Source organism: Sorex araneus, chromosome 6, assembly GCF_027595985.1.
Source record: "Sorex araneus isolate mSorAra2 chromosome 6, mSorAra2.pri, whole genome shotgun sequence".
NCBI classification, from domain to species: Eukaryota; Metazoa; Chordata; class Mammalia; order Eulipotyphla; family Soricidae; genus Sorex; species Sorex araneus.
In genome coordinates this window covers 164,961,249-164,981,675 of record NC_073307.1, presented here as the reverse complement: position 1 = coordinate 164,981,675, position 20,427 = coordinate 164,961,249, and the positions used below count along the sequence as shown (strand labels likewise).

The 20,427-nt window shown below is 41.3% G+C and overlaps 1 protein-coding gene and 1 pseudogene across 1 annotated transcript in view; both read right to left on the bottom strand.

Moving 5' to 3' along the window:
* Window positions 1–9,259, bottom strand: part of C6H11orf80 (chromosome 6 C11orf80 homolog) — a 97,254-nt gene extending 87,995 nt beyond the window's left edge. Inside the window, exon 1 of the mRNA XM_055143827.1 lies at window positions 9,193–9,259. Coding sequence (XP_054999802.1) covers window positions 9,193–9,259 — 67 coding nt within the window. The remainder of the gene's footprint in view (window positions 1–9,192) is intronic.
* Window positions 1,471–1,615, bottom strand: LOC129406240 (U8 small nucleolar RNA; annotated as a pseudogene).
* Window positions 9,260–20,427: the final 11,168 nt, after the last annotated feature.

The following is a 20,427-nucleotide window of genomic DNA, read 5'->3' as shown; positions in this document are numbered from 1 at the left end:
AAGCAGATCAAGGTAGGCTAGATCACTGAGTAAAAGTCACAAGTAGGGTAGAAGCCTTCAACTGAAAGTTCTAACAAAAACTATGGTTTTACTGCTTTTTTACCTATCCAAGTTTGAATGGAAGAGAGAAACCTGTCATAGTTCATCTTTTTATCTCCTTACCTTTTTTCCCTTTTTTGATTTTTGGGCCACACCCAGCTGTGCTCAGGGCTTACCCTCGCTCATCACTCAGCAATCACTTTTGGCAGGTTCAGGGGACCATATGAAGTGGTAGGGATGGAACCCAAATTGGCCAAGTGCAAGGCCAACGCCCAGCCTGCTGTGCTATCACTCTGACCCCATTTCCTTATCTTTTGCATCAACTTTTAAACATATTCTTAATAAAAATTTAGGGGATCAGAGAGATAGTACAACGGGTAGGGCACGTGCCTTGTACACCAATGACCCAGGTTCAATCCCTGGCATCCCATGTGGTCCTCGGAGCATCACCAGGAGTAATTCCTGAGTGCAGAGCCAGGGGTAACCCCTGAGTATTTCCAGGTTTGGCTCAAACACTGAAAAAAAAATTTAGTCTTGGGCCACACCTATAGGCCCTGAGGGGGCCACTACTGGGAGTAACCAGGTGACTATAAAGTGGAACAGGAACTCTGACATGCAAAGTATGTGCTCCAGCCTGTTGGACTATCTCTCCAGCATCTTAACCTTTAAGCAATCTTCTTTTGATAAAATCTTTCCCATATGCTATGCAAATTTGGCAGCAAGAGGCTTTAGAATTCATCAAAAGCTTGAGGATTTAAGGGTAGTCGCCAAGGGGACGTAGTAATAAGTGGGTAGGGCATTTGCCTTGAATGTGACCAACTCAGGTTCAGTCTCTGGCATTCCATATGGTCTCCCGAGCACTGCCAGGAGTAATTCCTGAATGCAGAGACAGGAGTGACCCCTGAGCAATGCCAGGATGTGACCCCCCCAAAAAAAAGGCCTCAAATAATATGATCTGAGGTGTTTTGCTATAATAAGTAATAGGGATTAATTAAGGAAGGAACAAAATTGTATTTAATTTAATAATAAATAGTTTAATAAATAGTTCTATACATAAATACAGAATTAACTAAGAAAATAATTTAGATTTGATAATGGAGGAGGAGGGCCAGAGATAGTACAGCAAAGCTTGCAATGCTTACCTTGCATGCTGTTGACCTGAGTTTGATCCTCAATATCACATAGCCCCTGAGCACTGCCAGGACTAATCCCTAAACACTGCAAGTTGTGCCCATTTCCAATTTTGTTTTAAAAATTTTAAAAATAATAATGGGGGAAAAGTAACCCCCCCCATAAAATAGTCCAAACTTTCATCCTAGAGAATTATGAGAATGTTAGTAGCACGGAAAGAAATAAAAACATTACACAATACATTAGTTTCCAGGAACTAACCCTAGTGTATTTAATTTATTTATTTGTTTACTTTTGAGAATCAGATAGGAGTGATTAGGGTGTTCTGAGCCCTAATCACCTCTAATCACTCAGAGACATTAATCACAAATCATGTGAACTCCAATCAGCATGTTCTATCTGCCTTCTGAAGAAAGAAACAGGTAAGGATTATCCTACCTGACATCTAACCCTAGTTTAGACATGTTGCACACTTATCAGAGGAACATGTAAATAAAATTGATAATTAAAACTATTCCACTGGAGTTTAGGGAAAAAATAAGTGATAGAAGGGAAAAAATAAGTCTCATTAGCATCTAAGTGATAGGGAAAATCATAAAAGTAGAAAAGCTATCTCTAAGGTAAGTATAGAATAATGATGCAAATAACAAGAGGGAAAAGACATTTGCTAACTGAATTCTGGGAAATGTTATCTGGATTACCAAAGAACTAAGAGAAGAAATTAGATCTGATAATGGAGGGGGAAGGCAAGAGATAGTATACTACAGCTTGCAACACTTACCTTGCATGCTGTTGACCTGAGTTTGATCCTCAACATCAATAGCCCCTGAGCAAAGAAGTATTTAAACATACATAATTCTCTTAAAGTACTTAACAGCTAGCAGAACTTCCTCTTGTAGCAAGGTAGACGGTCAATAAAGCTTTACTGGAAAGGACCCAAGAAATAATACAGAGGCTAGGGTGCTTGCCTTGCATGAAGCTGAGCTGGGTTTGAATCTGGCATCCCGTAGGATTCCCCCAACTCCTGCCAGGAGTGATCCCCAAGCACAGAGCCAGGAATAAGCCACTGAGCCTGATACGTATGTTAATAATAATATTAATAATAATAATAATAATAATAATAGTAATAGTAATAATAAGAAAGCTTTACTGACAAAGATGGTCCTACCAAAAAAGAAGGGACTAGGAAAAGACAACATAAAACCATGAGATCAATCCCTGGAGCTGCCACATGTGTTAAGCACAATTCTGACAGTTCTGCTGATTCTACTTGGCATCTTTGCTGTCTGTGATCCCTAGAGACAAAAGCAATTCCCAGCCTCACCACAGCCAGGTGTGGAACACCACCACTTAAGGATAAGGTCCCCTTGGGGCCGGAGCGATAGCACAGCGGGTAGGGCATTTGCCTTGCACGCGGCCGACCCAGGTTCGATCCCCGGCATCCCATATGGTCCCCCAAGCACCGCCAGGAGTAATTCCTGAGTGCAGAGCCAGGAGTAACCCCTGAGCATTGCTGGGTGTGACCCAAAAAGAAAATAAAAAAAGGATAAGGTCCCCTAGCAAGCATCACAACTAAAAGATGTATGCACCACATGGCCAGAAATGCAACCCTGAGCAAGCATTTGTGTGAGCACCTCAGAGACCCCCTCCCAAGTGAGACTACAATGAGAGCACTGAAATGAACAAGTGTGACCCTTGCTCACACTACAACCGGACACCTGTGTGATTCCCAACCACCACAATAACAACATCAATGAAAGGAAGGAGAAGAAAAAAGAGAAGTGTAAATATAGGGGGAGAAATAGAAATTATCTTGATCACCGCTTATTACTTCAGCTTTAATGAAATACATTTTGTATTAGAATTCATCTGAATTTTTCTAGATTCAAAGAAAAAAAGTAGCTTGATATAATTCTGACAGGACAGATTTGAGAGTAAAGAGATGGCTGGTTCTACGACAGCACAGTTTCCCTAAAGAGAAACCTTATTTCAGACACTGAGAGAAATCAAATGAACAATACAGGTCAATATAGTTAGCAAACTGAATTCTCAAAGGCATTCATTTGTATAGACCCCTAAATCTTTAGCATCTGGAAATCTGATGGCTAATGAGTCACCATTCAGACACTCCCTGATGAAGCTAATTAAACAGTGTAAAGATTTTTAAATGGACCAATTGAAAGCAGATTGCTAAAAATGCTAAATAACCATTGTAATAAAGACATAATTAATGCTGCATAATCCAGAGCTAAGGGATTCAAGCCTTAGTCTCGGACAATTTCCTTTGTGGGTTTCACTGAGTCACTTTTGCTACTAATTAGTAAGAATAAATAGCATTATTAAGTGGAGGTTGGTATTATGAGTCCCAAACACCTGGAAAAAAGACAAGCTAAAGCTGGATACAAAAAAGTGAGACTGACTAAGAGCAAGTGACTCAATTTTCGAGTACTTACTATACAATACTTCCTCTTTGTACAAAATGTTAGTCACCTCCACCTTATCTCAAGGACAGAAAAGGAGTAAATAAATATGTATAAAAGTTCTCTGGGCGCTTCAAACTAAGTCACATGACACAAACTGCCTAACTCTGTATTAATATAACTTAATAAACTCAACTCAATACTTTCTTCCAGTATCAGGAAACCATGAGAAAAACCACTCCCTGTACTTTTTTTTTATGTTTGAGGAGGAGTTGGGCCACACCTAGAAGTGCTCCGGGCTGACTCCTCAGTGCTCAGGGATCACTTCTGGCAGGGCCCAAGGGGATGAGATAAGGGGCCAAGGATAGAACTCAAATCAGTCATTGCAAGGTAAATGCTCTAACCACTGTACTATAGCTCTGACCTCATTTCCAGCATGTCAAGTGTTTTTACTATTTCCAAAGCATTTTCAAAAATATTAACTAGAGGGCCCGGAGCGATAGCACAGCGGGGAGGGCGTTTGCCTTGCACGCGGCCGACCCGGGTTCGATCCCCGGCATCCCATATGGTCCCCCAAGCACCGCCAGGAGTAATTCCTGAGTGCAAAGCCAGGAGTAACCCCTGAGCATCGCTGGGTGTGACCCAAAAAGCAAAAAATATATATATATATTAACTAGAAAAGTAGCAATAGATTTGATCTGACTTCTCACTGTACAGGCAAGTTATGTATAGGTTTCTTTGAAGGAAATACTTATGATCTCCATATGCCTAATGATCTCTTTATTATTTTTTTACTCATTACACAGCACTTTTATGTATAATAAGTGGAACAATGGCATTAGAAATGAATTTCCTTTCTTTGCACTATCCAAAAAGAGGCATAATACAAAAAAATGAAAGATTGAGACTCACAAATGAATCTGAGAAGACAGCAGCACACTGCTGAGATGTTTCCAGACCCCATGCCAGGCTGATTTTACCAGGGCACCTCAGAGGGGAGCCAGCATAGTCCCTCCACCTGCCCCAAATGGACAGCTGCAAACCTCCAGAACCCTATCAAAAAACCCAGGTATGTGGGACCAGTAACTGAAAACTCCAGGCCTCACGTAGCCAGAAGTGGGTCACCTCTTCCAATCTCCCCGCCCTTAAATATCCCGGCGGTCATGCCCATGTACTACCTCAGGGCGCCATTTAAGTGAATTAACAGCCATGATCAGACACTCACAAGTGAACCTTGGAAGAGAGCAGCACACTGCAGAGATGTCTCTAGATCCCAATTATTTAAAATTTTAGAATTACCGGAGTGCGTAGCTGCAAAAGCAGCCTTGCGACATTTCGTACTATTCATAACAAGCAATACAAAATAAACTATTTAGCATCGACCTATGGGCAGTCTTGAATGGTGGTGGGAAAATCTGAAATAACGGTGGTGGGAAGGTGTAACGGTGATGGGATTGGTGGTGAAATATTGAATGTAATCAGTTACTGTGAACAACTTTATGAAAATAAAATTGAAAAAATTTGTAAATGAAAGATTAATTATAGAGACAATTTGGAGGGACGGGGGTTGGAGCCATACCCAGCTGTGTTCAGGGCTTTCCTGGCTCTGTGTTCAAGGATCACTCCTGGAGGTGCTAGGGGAGGCGGGACCATATGAGGTGTCTAAGTGGAGTCAGCTGCACGAAAGGCAAGAGTCTTTTTTTTTTTCTTTTTGGGTCACACCCAGCAATGCACAGGGGTTACTCCTGGCTTTTCACTCAGGAATTACTCCTGGCGATGCTTGGGGGACCATATGGGATGCCAGGGATCAAACCCAGGTCGGCCGCGTGCAAGGCAAACGCCCTACCCGCTGTGCTATTGCTCCGGCCCCAAGGCAAGAGTCTTAATCCCTGTAGTATCTCTCCCTCTCCAGTCACTTATAAGATGTTTCTGAAGCTGTTAATTAGTGATTAAAAAAAAAAAAAAAAACTTGAACTCACATTTCCCAAAAATCTTAGGACAGGAGCTAACACACCATACAATAAATTGATTTTGATTTTCATTTTCTTCCATACAGATTGATAGACAACAGAATTAACTGATTAACATATTTTTTATTGGGGCTAGAGAGATTGTACAGAGGGCCAGGCCTCACAGACAGCTGACCCAGACTGGGTCCCCAGCACTACATACAGTCTTCCAAGTCCTTCCAGGGGTCCCTGAGCACAGAGTCAGAAATAAGCCCTGGGCCCACCCTCCAAAACTATGCATATTTTTATTATGGGCATAAGGGAATATCAAATCTACTTTGTACACCACTGTAAACTCTCCATGTCTAGCACAAGGCACATGATAAAATAAATACTCAATAGATCATCATTTTAATTATTACCACAGGAAGAACAGTCTACACAAGGTTCCCAAAGTACCTTCTAAGGCGCTAAGAATAAAAATCTCTATTTTTTATTTCTTTTCTTCCACAACTACTGATTTCTTTTTGTTGTTGTTTTCATTGCTTTTTTCACAATTACTGGTTTGAATGTGTGCAAACCAAATAGAACCTAAACAAAATTGAAATGAAAGCAAAAACGAGGTATGGGCCTAAAATAACAAAAAAAAATTTAATTTAAAAGTCCAGTGGTGGGGCCGGAGCGATAGCACAGCGGGTAGGGCATTTGCCTTGCACTCGGCTGACCTGGGTTCGATCCCCAGCATCCCATATGGTCCCCCAAGCACCGCCAGGAGTAATTCCTGAGTGCAAAGCCAGGAGTAACCCCTGAGCATCGCTGGGTGTGACCCAAAAAGAAAAAAAATAAAAAATAAAAAATAAATAAAAATAAAAATAAAAGTCCAGTGGTAATACATTTTATAGACATAGTAAATATCATGTATATTTATCATATGTATACATATTTATATTACCTTTCTACTGTGGTTTTCTGGTTGTTACTATATTTGATACATAGCATATTTTCTTTTTCTTTTCTTGTTTTTTTGTTTTGTTTTGTTTTTGAGGGGATGGGGCTACTTCTTGTGGTGCTCTAGGGACCATGAAGTGCCAGGGATTAAACCGAGGGTTCCCTCATGCACAACCACATGCTTTACAGTCTGTTAGAGCTATCTCCCCACTCAGAGCATATTTTCTTTTTTTTCTTTTTTTTTTTTTTTTGCTTTTCGGGTAACGCCCAGCAATGCACAGGGGTTATTCCTGGCTCTGCACTCAGGAATTACTCTTGGCAGTGCTGGGGTACCATATGGGATGCTGGGAATCAAACCCAGGTCGGCTGCATGCAAGACAAACACCCTACCTGCTGTGCTATCACTCCAGCCCCTAGAGCATATTTTCTTAAAGCAAAAATGTTTTTTGAAAAATATTACTTATATTCCTGATTTAGTTGAGAATACTTCCTTTTTAAAAGTTATTGTGTGTGTGTGTGTTTGCATGTGTGCGTGCATGCAACAGAGACAGACAGACAGACAGACAGACAGACTTGTTAGGGCTGAAGGCACACTCACAGTGCATATTTTGCATGCGAGGCCTAGGTTTGATCCCCAGTACCACATGGCTCCCAGGGTATTCATGGAAGCAACCCCAGCACTTAGCAACTTAGCACGAATAACTCCAAAACACCACAGGGTATGGCTCAAAGCAAACAAAAAATGTATGACTCTTAAAAATTCCCCAACACGGGCTGGAGCGATAGCACAGCGGGGAGGGCGTTTGCCTTGCACGCGGCTGACCCGGGTTCAAATCCCAGCATCCCATATGGTCCCCTGAGCACCACCAGGAGTAATTTCTGAGTGCAGAGCCAGGAGTAACCCCTGTGCATCGCCAGGTGTGACCCAAAAAGCAAAAAAAAAAAAAAAAAATTCCCCAACACAACATCGGATCCCCAAAGCCCCACCGGGAGTGATCCCTGAATGCAGAACCAGATGTAAGCCCTGAGAACAGCTGGGTGTGGCCCAAAAACAAATAAACAGGAAATGTATGAATTTTAACTTAAGATTACAGGTCTCACAAGTTAGTCAAAAGTAAACTACTCTGGGGCTGGAGCAATAGCACAGCAGGTAGGGCATTTGCCTTGCACGCGGTCGACCCGGGTTTGAATCCCAGCATCCCATATGGTCCCCTGAGCACTGCCAGGAGTAATTCCTGAGTGCAGAGCCAGGAGGAACCCCTGCGCATCACCGGTGTGACCCCCCAAAAAAAAGTAAACTACTCTACCAAGTATAATTTGGTAGGTTATTTGGCAGGGGTGGGTGGTCTTAGAAGACCATTACCATTTAATTTTTTTAAAACTTTCCTTTGTTTTTTATTTTTATTTTATATTTTTTAATTTTTTTAATTTTTTTATTGAATCACCATGAGAAAAGTTACAAAGCTTTCAGGTTTAAGTCTCAGTCATACAATGATCAAACACCCATCCCTTCACCGGTGCACATGTTCTACCACCAAAAACCCCAGCATACCTCCCATCCCACCCCCTCTCCCTCACCTGTGTGGCTGATGATTATCACTTTACTTTCTCTTTACTTTGATTACATTCAGTATTTCAACAGAAAACTCACTATTATTAATTGGAATTTTCCCCAAAAAATAAGACCTGTTGAAAAGGCATCATTTGATAATTTGTTTTCCATTACTGAGAATGAAGAGCATATGGATAAGAGCTAGGGATTGAACTGGCATCCTAGGTGTGGCACTATCTCTTTGGTCTGAATTTGGGGATTTTGTTTGTTTTTTTTGTATGCTCAGGGGTTACTCCTGGCTCTGTGCTCAGGAATTACTCCTAGGTATTCAGGGGACCATATGGGATGCCAGGGATTGAACTCAGGTCAGCTGCGTGCAAGGCAAATGCTCTACCTACCGTACTGTAAAACCTCTGAATTTGGTATTTCTTAAAAAAGACTTACAGTGAAAGATAGGATCACCAGATTTAGCAAATAAATAAAGGATGCTCATTTACACTGAATATCAGGTAAGTCATTACTAGTTTTAAATAAAAGTATGTACTATATAATATTTTTATCTTCTGTCTTACCTGGCAATCAGGCCTATGAAATCATACACACACAAGATCAAGATACCAAGATCATTGTAGTTTTTCTGAATACTCCCTATTACCTCGGGCAAGTTTTTCCCAGCAAAGAAAGTTTTACAAATTGTTCTCATTTACCTCAAAGAATGTACGGCAAATGACTTTTACTGTAAATGGTTTCAAGGAGTACTAATAGCTGCTTTGCTCATTATATGCCAAAGTTGTTATGATTCAGGAACTTCAGTTTTTCTTTTCTTGACTTGAGAATACAGGTTCTTACCTGCTATCTGAAATTATACTGTTCCTACTTAGTATAATTTGGCTGGTTAATTTTGGAGGTCTGAGAAAAAATTTCTCCTTAATTTATTTTACTGTAAATTAATGGTAACGGGGCCCAGACGACTAAATGGCTACGGTGGTCCTTTCTGAGCACCACCAAATGGCTATGGTGGTCCCAGCCATTACTGGACCCTAGCATTAAACCAAACAGCCCAGCTAGCCCCTTAAGCACTACTTGGGAGCCTCCCCAAATAGAAAATTCATTGACAGGAAAAGAGTCTTGTGGAAAATGAGTAATTCTTTACCTTTCATGAACTTCTTGAGAATCAACCCTCCATAAATGTTTCCTGTAGAAGCAACTGTAAGAAACATAATATATAAATCATCAGAAATAAAACAATTAAATTGATTTGATTTAAAGCAGATGGGGGCTGGAGCAGTAGCGCAGTGGGTAGGGCGTTTGCCTTGCATGCGGCTGACTTGGGTTCGATTCCCAGAATCCCAATGATCCCCGGAGCACCGCCAGGGGTAATTCCTGAGTGTAGAGCCAGGAGTAACCCCTGTGCATCTCTGGGTGTGATCCTAAAAGCAAAAAAAAAAAGCAGAGATTCCCAAATTTATCTGGCCAACCATCTCCTCTTCAGAGAAATTAAAAAAAAAAAAAACTAACTTAGCTGGAATCTACCTTCCTTAAATGAACAAACAGAAAGCATTTCCCAATTGTACACAAGGAAACTGCTGTCCCCTACATGGGAAGGTGGGGAGCACTTTAGGAAACATTAATTTAAAGAATCAAATGGGAATATGAAAACACTGCTTACAGATATACAACTTTTTTTTTTTTTTTGGTTTTTGGGTCACACCCGGCGATGCACAGGGGTTACTCCTGGCTCTTCACTCAGGAATTACCCCTGGCGGTGCTCAGGGGACCCTATGGGATGCTGGGATTAGAACCCGGGTCGGCCGCGTGCAAGGCAAACGCCCTACCTGCTGTGCTATTGCTCCAGCCCCCAGATATACAACTTTTAAAGGGGGAACACTATAAATAAAAATGAAGACAAAGAATAGTGAGACATCACTTATTATTACAGAGCAGAACTAATTCTCAAAGAACAGCATCTAACAAGTGTTTTCACTTATATTCAACGCTGACAGAAAAGGATTATAGGAAGCGTTTAGTTGTAGGTAGAAATCAGAATACAGACACACACAAAAGAATCTCGGAAGCAAGCAGCTGGTTGCAGAGATGCCTTGGGACTTTGCAATAGGTCGATTTCAACGAGCTACTCAGATGGGAGTAGGTGCTGTCCCTCCGCCTGCCCCCTAGGAATCCCGGCGGCCACCATCTTTCAGAACTCAATGAGAAACCAAAGTACACAGGAGCAGTAACGGCAAACACCAGGCCTCATGGGATGGGGGATGGGCCGGCCCTTCTCATCCCTCTGCCCCATGGGACCTTGAGATGACGCCCATGACTGCTTCTGGCTACTACTTAAACTCCTTAATGCAGTGATCCAGAGACACACAAAAGACTCTCAGAATCGAGTAGCTCACTGCAGATATCTCTCCAGATCCTAATTATCTGAAATTTTAGAATTCCAAGAGCTCTTACATAGCTCTTATGGCCATGCAATAACTTATGCTATTCATAACAAGCAATACAAAATAAATTGTCTAGCATTGCTTTTTCAGCAGATTTGAGTGGTGGCGGAAAAATTCCAAATAATAATGGTGGGACTGGTGTCAATATTGAAAGTAACCAAAGTAGAGAGTATTATGGAAATTGTGTGCCACACAGGCAGGAGGATGGTTGGGATGAGAGGGGATACTGGGGATTCTGGTGGCAAAAAATATGCACTGGTGAAGGGATGGGTGTTTGATCATTGTATGACTGAAACTCAAACATGAAAGCTTCGTAAGTATATCTCACGATGATTAAAAATAAAAAGAACCACAAAAAAAAAAGGAAAGAAAGAAATCAGAATATAATCATCCACGTTTCAGTTTAAGATCCAGTTAAAAATGTTGGTCCACAGGCTGGAGGGATAGTACATTGGGCAGGGCACTGCCTTGCATGTGGCCAACTTGGGTTCAATCCCAGTACTACATACAGTTCCCCAAGTGCCACCGGAATGAGCTTTGAGCATCATCAGATGTGGCCCAAAAAACAAACAAAAAAAGATGTAGCTGGACCTGTTAACCAATTCACTCATTAGTGAAAACACATTATGGTCTATCAAGTAAAAGCTCTCTGCACCCAGGGACTGAGAAATAGTATAAAGGACAGAATGTTTGACTAGCATGCAGCCAACCATGGTTCAATCCCAGCAATGCATAAGGTCCCCAGAGTCCCAACAGGAGTGATCCCTCAACAAAGAGCCAGGAGTGAGCCCTGAGCAGTTACAGGTGTGGTTCAAATGCCAAGACAAACAAAAATCTCTGCACTCAACAGTTCTAAATGCAAACATCAGAACAAGTAGAGCAGCAATTCTTCAAAGGAAGAGAATGAGGGAGGAAGTAGGTACCCAAAAAGGGGGGAAAAAAGATCTGAATACCTGGAAGCTTTTTTTTTTTTCCCCAAATTGAACATGCCCTCCCAGAGAAAGATGTGACCCCACCCACAGTTAAGAATCCAAGAATGGCTGGGGAAGACTAAGGAGATAACTCAAAGAGCTAGAGCACATGCTTTGCATTTGAGAGAACCAAGTTCAATCCCCAGCATCACATGGTCCTCAGCATTTTGGGGAGCAACCTCCAAGCACCAAGCCAGGAGTAGCCCCTGAGCTCTGCCAGCTATGACTCCCCACCTTCTCCCCCCCCGCAAAAGAATGAAATCTCAGAATATGAACTGGGAATATAGCTTACTGGGAGAGCATTTGCTTTGCATGTGTGAGTTTGAACTCTAAACCCAACCCTCCCGACCCCCAGCCCCCCTCCACACACACACACACACTCACACACACAAAGAACAACTCCCATTGAAATCAATGAAAATGTGTCTTTTCCTCAAGAAATGTGTACCCTTCAAGGAAAAAAAGTTATGTAGGAATCACTAAGGAGGACCTTGCTGCTTGCTGTTCCGCCATTCTGGGTGAACTTGCCTCTAGCTGACATCCCTGGGCCTAATCCAAAACAGGAGGCAGGGTCCCTCCCTACCACTAGAATCCAGTAGCCTTCATACCATCCTGAGAATATAGACTCACATCACAGCTCCTGAAGTGTGTGGATCTACTCAAAAGATTACATGCTGCTCAGTTATTCTTCCTGACATTTGGTGAAGACAGCAGAGAAGAAAAAAGGCAATCCTAATCTAAACCCTCAGCATCTCGCAGGAAATCTAACTACTAAGACTCACCCAGTGGGCTGGAGTGATAGCGCAGTAGGTAGGGCGTTTGCCTTGCATGCAGCCGACCTGGGTTCGATTCCCAGCATCCCATATGGTCCCCTGAGCACCACCAGTGGTAATTCCTGAGTCCATGAGCCAGGAGTAACACCTGTGCAATGCCGGTGTGGACCCAGAAAGCAAAAAACAAACAAAGACTCACCCAGTAGCACAGCAAGAACACAAGAAAACCAATGGAAAAAAAACACTTAAAATCCCACCCAACTCAATGAGCAAAAATAATATCACCAAAGACATAAACAACACCAGTAAATCTTCAGACAATATCTTTAATAACTCTATAAGGAGGATGTTCAACAAGCTCAAAGAAATGATAGCACAGGTAGTTACCAAAGCACAAGAACGTATAAGAATTGAAATGAAAAAACTAGTACGATCAGAAATGACAGGGCCAGTGCAATAGTACAGTCAGTCGGGTTTTTGCCCTGCATGTGGCAAACCTGGGTTCAATCCCTGGCACCCCATATGATCCACTGAGTCCACCAGAAGTGATCCCTGAGTGCAGAGCCAAGAACTACCCCAGAGCCCCAAAACAAACAAAACTCAATAGAAGCTCTGAGTAGCAGAATAACAGAAGCTGAACAAAAGATTAAGGAGCTCTAAGATGAAGAGGAAACTGAAAAAAAAAAACTGCAGAAGGTGAGAAATGAACAGCATACCAAAGGATTATTGAATGAGTTCAAGAGGTACAATATAGAAATCATTGGAGTCCTTGAACAGAAAGGCAAATGTGGGGGCCGGAGCGATAGCACAGCGGGTAGGGCGTCTGCCTTGCACGCGGCCGACCCGGGTTCGATCCCCGGCATCCCATATGGTCCCCCAAGCACTGCCAGGAGTAATTCCTGAGTGCAAAGCCAGGAGTAACCCCTGAGCATCGCTGGGTGTGACCCAAAAAGCAAAAAAAAAAAAAAAAAAAAAAAAGAAAGGCAAATGTGATGAATAAATAATTGTTAAAGAAACCATCTGTAAGGATTTCCCAGAGTTGAGAATTATAGGCACTGAGATCCAAGAGTCCTGAAGGGTCCCAGAAAAACAGACCCAACTAGGTAAACTTCTAGACACATTGTACTCAAAATGACAAACTACAGAGATAGAATACTGAAAGCAATAAGATTAAAAAGGAAATTTACATAGGAAAGCTGTAAGTATAGCAGATCAATCAAATGAAACTATAAGAGCCAGAAGAGTATGGAGGGTGGTAGTATAAAAACTCAATAGAATGAAGACCTCACCAAGAATACTCTAGCCAGCTAGATTATCACTCAGATTTGAAAGAACAAAATAGAGCTTCATGGAAAGGCAGCAGCTTAGGGAATTCATAGCCATGAGACTTGTGTGCGGAGTCAGGAGTAATTCCTGAGTATCACCTTGTGTGGCCCCAAAATAAAAACAAACAAAATAAAAACCAAAACAATTTAATTCTATCAGACATCAATGCTCTAGATCAGTGGTTTTTAACATTTTTATGTCTGCGGGCTGGCATGTTGAAAACCATCTCTCTAGATCTCCAGAGTTTGAGTAATTCTGAACAAATATACTTAGCTGAAAAGGCCTGAGCCCGAATAGTATAGAACACCAAATAAAAGATAGTCAGCATTTTTCCTACTGCTCTTCCACAAGTATCAATATATTTAGTCACTGAGATGAGATGTCTAGTATGACAGGCCTACACTACTAGCCAGTGAAGAGCTAGGATATTAACAAGAAAGTAACAAAATTCACAACCTGTATGTTTCACATATGTTCCTGGCATTTCTCAATTCCATATGTCAGAGTTTCCTCTAATATCCATTCTTAGTTTTAGTAATATCATATCAACTACTATTGAACATGATTCACTTCTGGAGAACATTCTTAGGGAGAGTAATCGTTCTACCTGCCCCATATTCAATCCAGACCCTATTTTTTTTTACTATACTTCTAATGTGTCTACAAGAAAATAATAAAGTGTGCTCCTTTTACTGCAAAGATGACAGGAGAGACTTTTTACAAAACACATATATTTTTTTAATTTATTTATTTTTAATTAGTGAATCACCATGAGGGTACAGTTACAGATTTATACATTTTTGTGCTCATGTTTCCCTCATACAAAGTTCGAGAACCCATCCCTTCACCAGTGCCCATTCTCCACCACCAGTAAACCCAGCATCCCTCCCACCCTCCCCAATCCCATCTCCCCCCACCCCACTCTGCCACTGTGGCAGGGCATTCCCTTCTGTTCTCTCTCTCTAATTAGCTGTTGTGGTTTGCAATAAAGGTGTTGAGTGGCCACTGTGTTCAGTCTCTAGCCCACATTCAGCCTGCATCACCCTTCCCCTGCATGGCCTCCGACCACATTTTACTTGGTGATCCCTTCTCTGAGTTGCCCTCTCCCCAGAATGTGAGGCCAGCCTCCAAACCCTGGAGTCAACCTCCTGGTACTTATTTCTACTATTCTTGGGTGTTAGTCTCCCACTCTGTTATTCTATATTCCACAGATGAGTGCAATCTTTCTATGTCTGTCTCTCTCTTTCTGACTCATTTCACTCAGCATGAAACTTTCCATGGTGATCCACTTATATGCAAAATTCATGATCTCCTTTTTTCTAACAGCTGCATAGTATTCCATTGTATAGATGTACCAAAGTTTCTTCAACCAGTCATCTGTTCTAGGGCATTCGGGTTTTTTCCAGATTCTGGCTACTGTAAACAGTGCTGCGATGAATATATAAGTGCAGATGTCATTTCGACTATACTTTTTTGCTTCTCTGGGATATATTCCCAGCAGCAGAACACATATTTTTAAAAGCAATAATATTCTCCTAAATTTCCTCAATAGAAATCCTTTTTAAAAAACAGCTTTGAGGCTTGCTCTTCAAGTCTGTGTTCTCCCTTGAGCAATATCTCACTTGCTTGTCTCTATGCTTCTTTGTTTGTTCATTTCTACTCTGGAGAAGCTTGCGTTCTCTCTCAAGAATGTACTTCTCTCTTTCTCTCACTTCACATCTTTCTACATAAGTCTCAATAAGAACTATCTTGCTTTACAAAGAAAGAAAGAAAAACCAGAGCTTTTGAGATCAGATATATTTGGGAAATTCTATAAACTATACTCCACTTGAAAAGATTCACAGTGCATGTTGGTATGTTAAAGGTTCCAAAGATCTAAAATAGTAAAATCTATTTGATTCTCCCAACCAGCATTTCCCAGATTTTGATCACTATAAAAATCCTCTCTGATAATTTAAACAATCGTCCTATAGCCTTATTTTAGGAAACAACACAATAAATATTTGTTAAAATTTTCAAGAATTAGGGCCTGGAGCAATAGTACAGCGGGCAGGGCATTTTCCTTGCATGTGGCTGACCCAGGTTCGATTCCCAGCATCACATATGGTCCTCTGAGCACTGCCAGGAGTTATTCCTGAGTGCAGAGCCAGGAGTAACCTGTAACCCCTGTGCATTGCCAGGTGTAACCTGAAAAGAAAAATAAATTTTTTTCAAGAATTACCAATAGGGGGGCTGGAGCGATAGCACAGCGGGTAGGGCATTTGCCTTGCACGCAGCCGACCCCGGTTCTAATCCCAGCATCCCATATGGTCCCCTGAGCACCGCCAGGGTTAATTCCTGAGTGAAGAGCCAGGAGTAACCCCTGTGCATCTCCAGGTGTGACCCAAAAACCAAAAAAAAAAAAAAAAAAGAATTACCAATAGGGGAAAAAAAACTACATAGTGACCACTCAGGTTCTCACAGACAAATTATTTCTGTAATAAAACTACTTGCTGTTTTGCTGATAGTTGACTTTTGTCCTCCCAAAAGCTATTCTAAAGAATAATCACCAGTGCTTATGCCTATGTCTATGTCTGGTTTTGTTTTATGTAGTTTGGTTTCTGAGCCACACCGAGCTGTGCTCAGGGGTTATTCCCGGCTCTGCATTCAGAAAACACTCCTGGCAGGTTCAAGTGGCCATACGGTATGCCCAGGATCAAACCAGGGACAGTTGTGTGCAAGGCAAGCACCCTACCTTCTGTGCTATCACTCCAGACCTATTTCTGGAAATGTGTTCTTTGCAGATGTTATCAAGTTAATATGAAGTCATATTTATTAGCAAATCCATCCAGTATACTTTTAAGATCATGTAGAAAAGCATACAAAAACACAGAGAAGTATAATACATGAAGACAGAGGCAGAGATTGGAGAATTAACATCTACAAACAAAGAACCAAGAACCAGTCTTTAACTACCAGAAGTAGGAGACAAACATGCAAAATGTTGCTTCCTTAGTGTTTCCAGAAGGATCTAACCCTACTAAGTCCTTGATTTTGGACTTCTGGCATCTATAATATAATAATAAAGTATAATGCTGTTAAGTACCCAATTTGTGCAGCCCTCAGTAGCTTAGTTCTTCATCATCAGAGATTTTGTTATTATTTTGTTTTTTGTTTTGGGGCCACAGCTGATATTGCTAAGGGCTTATACCTGGCTCTGCACTCAGGGATCTCTTCTGGAAGTGTTCAGGGAACCATAAGGGGTGTCAGGGATTGAACTAGATGACCCACATGTAAGGTAAGTGCCTTACCCACTTGTCTTACCCACTATAATACCTCTCCAGCCCTCATCAGAGATTTCAGACCAAATACACCACTTCACCCTTTCAAATAAGGATGGAAAACTGAACATAAAATTCTGTTTTACATCCTCCTAAAATTTCAGTGAGACAATAGAAAAAAGATTTAAAAAAAGAAAGACAGAAAAAAATGGACAAGAATTAGACATGATCATATAAGATTTGGGGAGTAATTCGGAGGGTTGAAAAACTGAGCTCACTCCCTACAGATTCCCAAACACAGCAGAAGTAACTCCAGTGGCCCCAGTAGCGAAGACCAGCAATATCCCATGGACAGGCCCACGCACTGAACGACTAGGCACAGAGTACCACCAGAAGAGCTCTGGGGCCCCATGAACACTGTTTGGGAGAAATCAAAAAATGCTTATAAGGAAAAGCTAGAAAATAAAAAGTAGTACTAACAGGAAAGGGTTTAGAAATCTAATTATAAGCCAGAAGCTTAGACCCCCTAAAAAAAAAAAAGACTCAGGAATAAGGGAACTTCTAGGAGAAAAGATAACGTGAGAGCTAAAATAAGACATAGGTTTAAAAAAAGGAAATTAAAGTAGTAGTTGGATCTTAAGGAATCAGTCTTCCTCCACTCAGCATTCGAGCAACTGGCCCTCCCTAAAGCTGATGGTGGATGTGGAAGAGATCATTGTTTAAAAAGGTAAAAACAGGGGGCTGGAGAGATAGCACAGCGGGTAGGGTGTTTGCCTTGCACGCAGCCGACCCGGGTTCAAATCCCAGCATCCCATATGGTCCCCTGAGCATGGCCAGGGGTAATTCCTGAGTGCAGAGCCAGGAGTAACCCCTGTGCATCGCCAGGTGTGACCCAAAAGGCAAAATAAATAAATAAATAAATAATAAATAAAAAGGTAAAAACAAAGGTTTCTGGCTGAGAACCAAAGTTTATTAAAAAACAGATTGGTGGGGTGGGAGTGGGGGTTCAAGACATGGCTCAGCAGCTAATATACATGTTTTATAAGTGTGAGATTGATTTTGATTCCTGGTGCCTCTACATGTTCAAAGTGCAAGGTTGGCAGCTCTGATGACTGAAATTCTGAGAATGATTTCCAGCCAAATATGTAGAAGCACTGCAACTAAAGGGTGTGATGCTGGCAAACACCAGAACTCAAAAATATGTGTGGGTGCTACAGTCAGGAGCACAACTCCTGGCAAGCATATTTGTGTGAGCACCACATCAAACCCCAGTAAGCATGCAACCAGAATGTATACAAGTACCACGACTAAGGAATGTGACCCTCTGTAAGTGCATGAGCAAGCACTGCAACTAAAATAACATGGCCCCCCACCTCAGGCTGAAAATGCCTACGGAATCAATTTCTAACCAGAACTTATTGAGGCTTAATTCTTCTGCTTCAAGTGAAATCAATCCTATGACCCTAGCCATAGTTGACTGGACTGGGATCAATGCACAAACAAAAAAACCATGTACAGACCATCATCACCCAAGCCACTCAGCTCATGACTGGCAGGAACCCTATGCAGTCACAATTGAGCTTGTGCAGAGTAACATCAAACCAAACTAATATGTGAGGATATTTACTACCAGAGAAGGGTCAGTCCAGTTCAGGTGAGAAAATGTCTGGCTGAGTCTAATACACTACCTGTTTCAACTAGGGCCACCCTAGGCAACTCCTGTAAGGTGTATGGGACTTCATTTCTTTTTTTTTTTCTTTCTTTTTGGGTCACACCTGGCAATGCACAGGAGTTACTCCTGGCTCTGCACTCAGGAATTACCCCTGGAGGTGCTCAGGGGACTATATGGGATGCTGGGAATTGAACCCAGGTCGGCTGCATGCAAGGCAAATGCCCTACCCACTGTGCTATCACTCCAGCCCCTATGGGACTTCATTTCAAGGTTTACTTTAATAAATACACACGCACAGACACACAGACACAGACACACACCAAATACCCAATAAAAAAGTTATCACTATACAAATTCAAGAAAATAAATTGTAAGAACCCAAAGCTCAGTGGTAGAATGCCTACATGGCAAGCAGGAGGCGAGTAAAGCCATGCATTGAATCACTGGCATCACCCCACAAGCCCAAGAAAAATCCCAGAGACTCTGCTATTTAGGCTCCCTGGCACACCATAACCAAGTATATTCAAGCACCACAGCTAAAGTCTGAGAGTAAAATAATGGTGCAAGTCCCACGATCAAGTGTGTCCCCAATCATCACAAAGACTAATAATAAAGGAAAAAGGGGAAATTTCTTAAATTTTTTTAACAGAAAAGTAGCTGTTTGAAAGCCACTGAATGCATCAGCTTTCCCACAATTATACTGGCAAAATGATCAAGAGCAGATGGGAGATACATTTTTTTCAAACTGCAAGTTAAGGTTATCACATTCATCATTTATCTTTCCTCTTTTTTTCATTTTTGGCTCATTTCCAACTACCAGAGTCTAAATATAAAAGGAAGTAAACTTCAGTTTAATATAATTTTGCTGTGAAAGAGAATGCTAAAACTTAGGGCAAGAGTGAGATTGTTTCTGAGCGATATTGAATTGAGCTAGTAAAAGAATCTGTAATCATCATTCTACCCACCTTTCCTGCATGACAGTTGCTTATTACATCATCATATTGGCTTTTAAACTTTAGAACCCTGGAGAACATGATAAAGATCATAACCAAATGAAAAATTTAAATAAACTATAACAAATCATGATAAAACAAAGATAGGAAATCATTTTTCCTTCACTTACTCGTTGTTACACAGTGAAGAGTATTTGTCTGGTGCTTAGAATTTAATGCTTCTATGGAAATCACTAGCTGTCTTTCCAGCAAGGCTCCCTTTGATACTCCTGCTGTTTCATACTTCCAGTGAATGATTAAATATTTCAAAATCTAAAAAGGGCATAATTCAAAGAAAACAAAATCTTCTTTAGAAATCATGGTAATAATAAATTTTTTAGTAGAGTGAAATCAATAATTCAAATTTCAAAAAAAGAGACATTCTTGCTTGTAAAATGTCAAATTTACATTTGCTGAGAACAAAGCACTAAGTCTAAATCGAATAACGGGGAGTGACACACAAGAGAAATCAATGAAATTCAAGGCAATGCCCAACAAGAGTGGAAATAGAGACAAAGAATTGCTTTATTCAAAGAGTAAGTTCATCTAGAAATAATAATTTGGAAATATTAAGTGGGAGTTTGTTTTTCTTGTTTTTTTCACTCTCCCAAATAAAAGCCAACAGGAAGATTATAAGAATGGGACTTGACTATGAATCATATCTACCTTTTTTGTTTTTTGGCCTTTTTGGGGAGGTTGCACCCAGTGATGCTCAGGTGTTACTCCTGGCTCTGCACTCCTGACAGTGCTCAGGGGACCATATGGGATGCCGGGTATTGAACAGGAATCTGCTGCAAGGCAAATGCCCTGCCCGCTGTATATCCCTCAGACCCCTTTCATAAGAGCAACATTTCTTAGGCTCAGAGTTAAGAGCACTGTCTGGAAGCAGATAGGTGCCTGGATCTGAGTAGCTGACAAGACAAAGTCCAGCAAATAATTTGGGG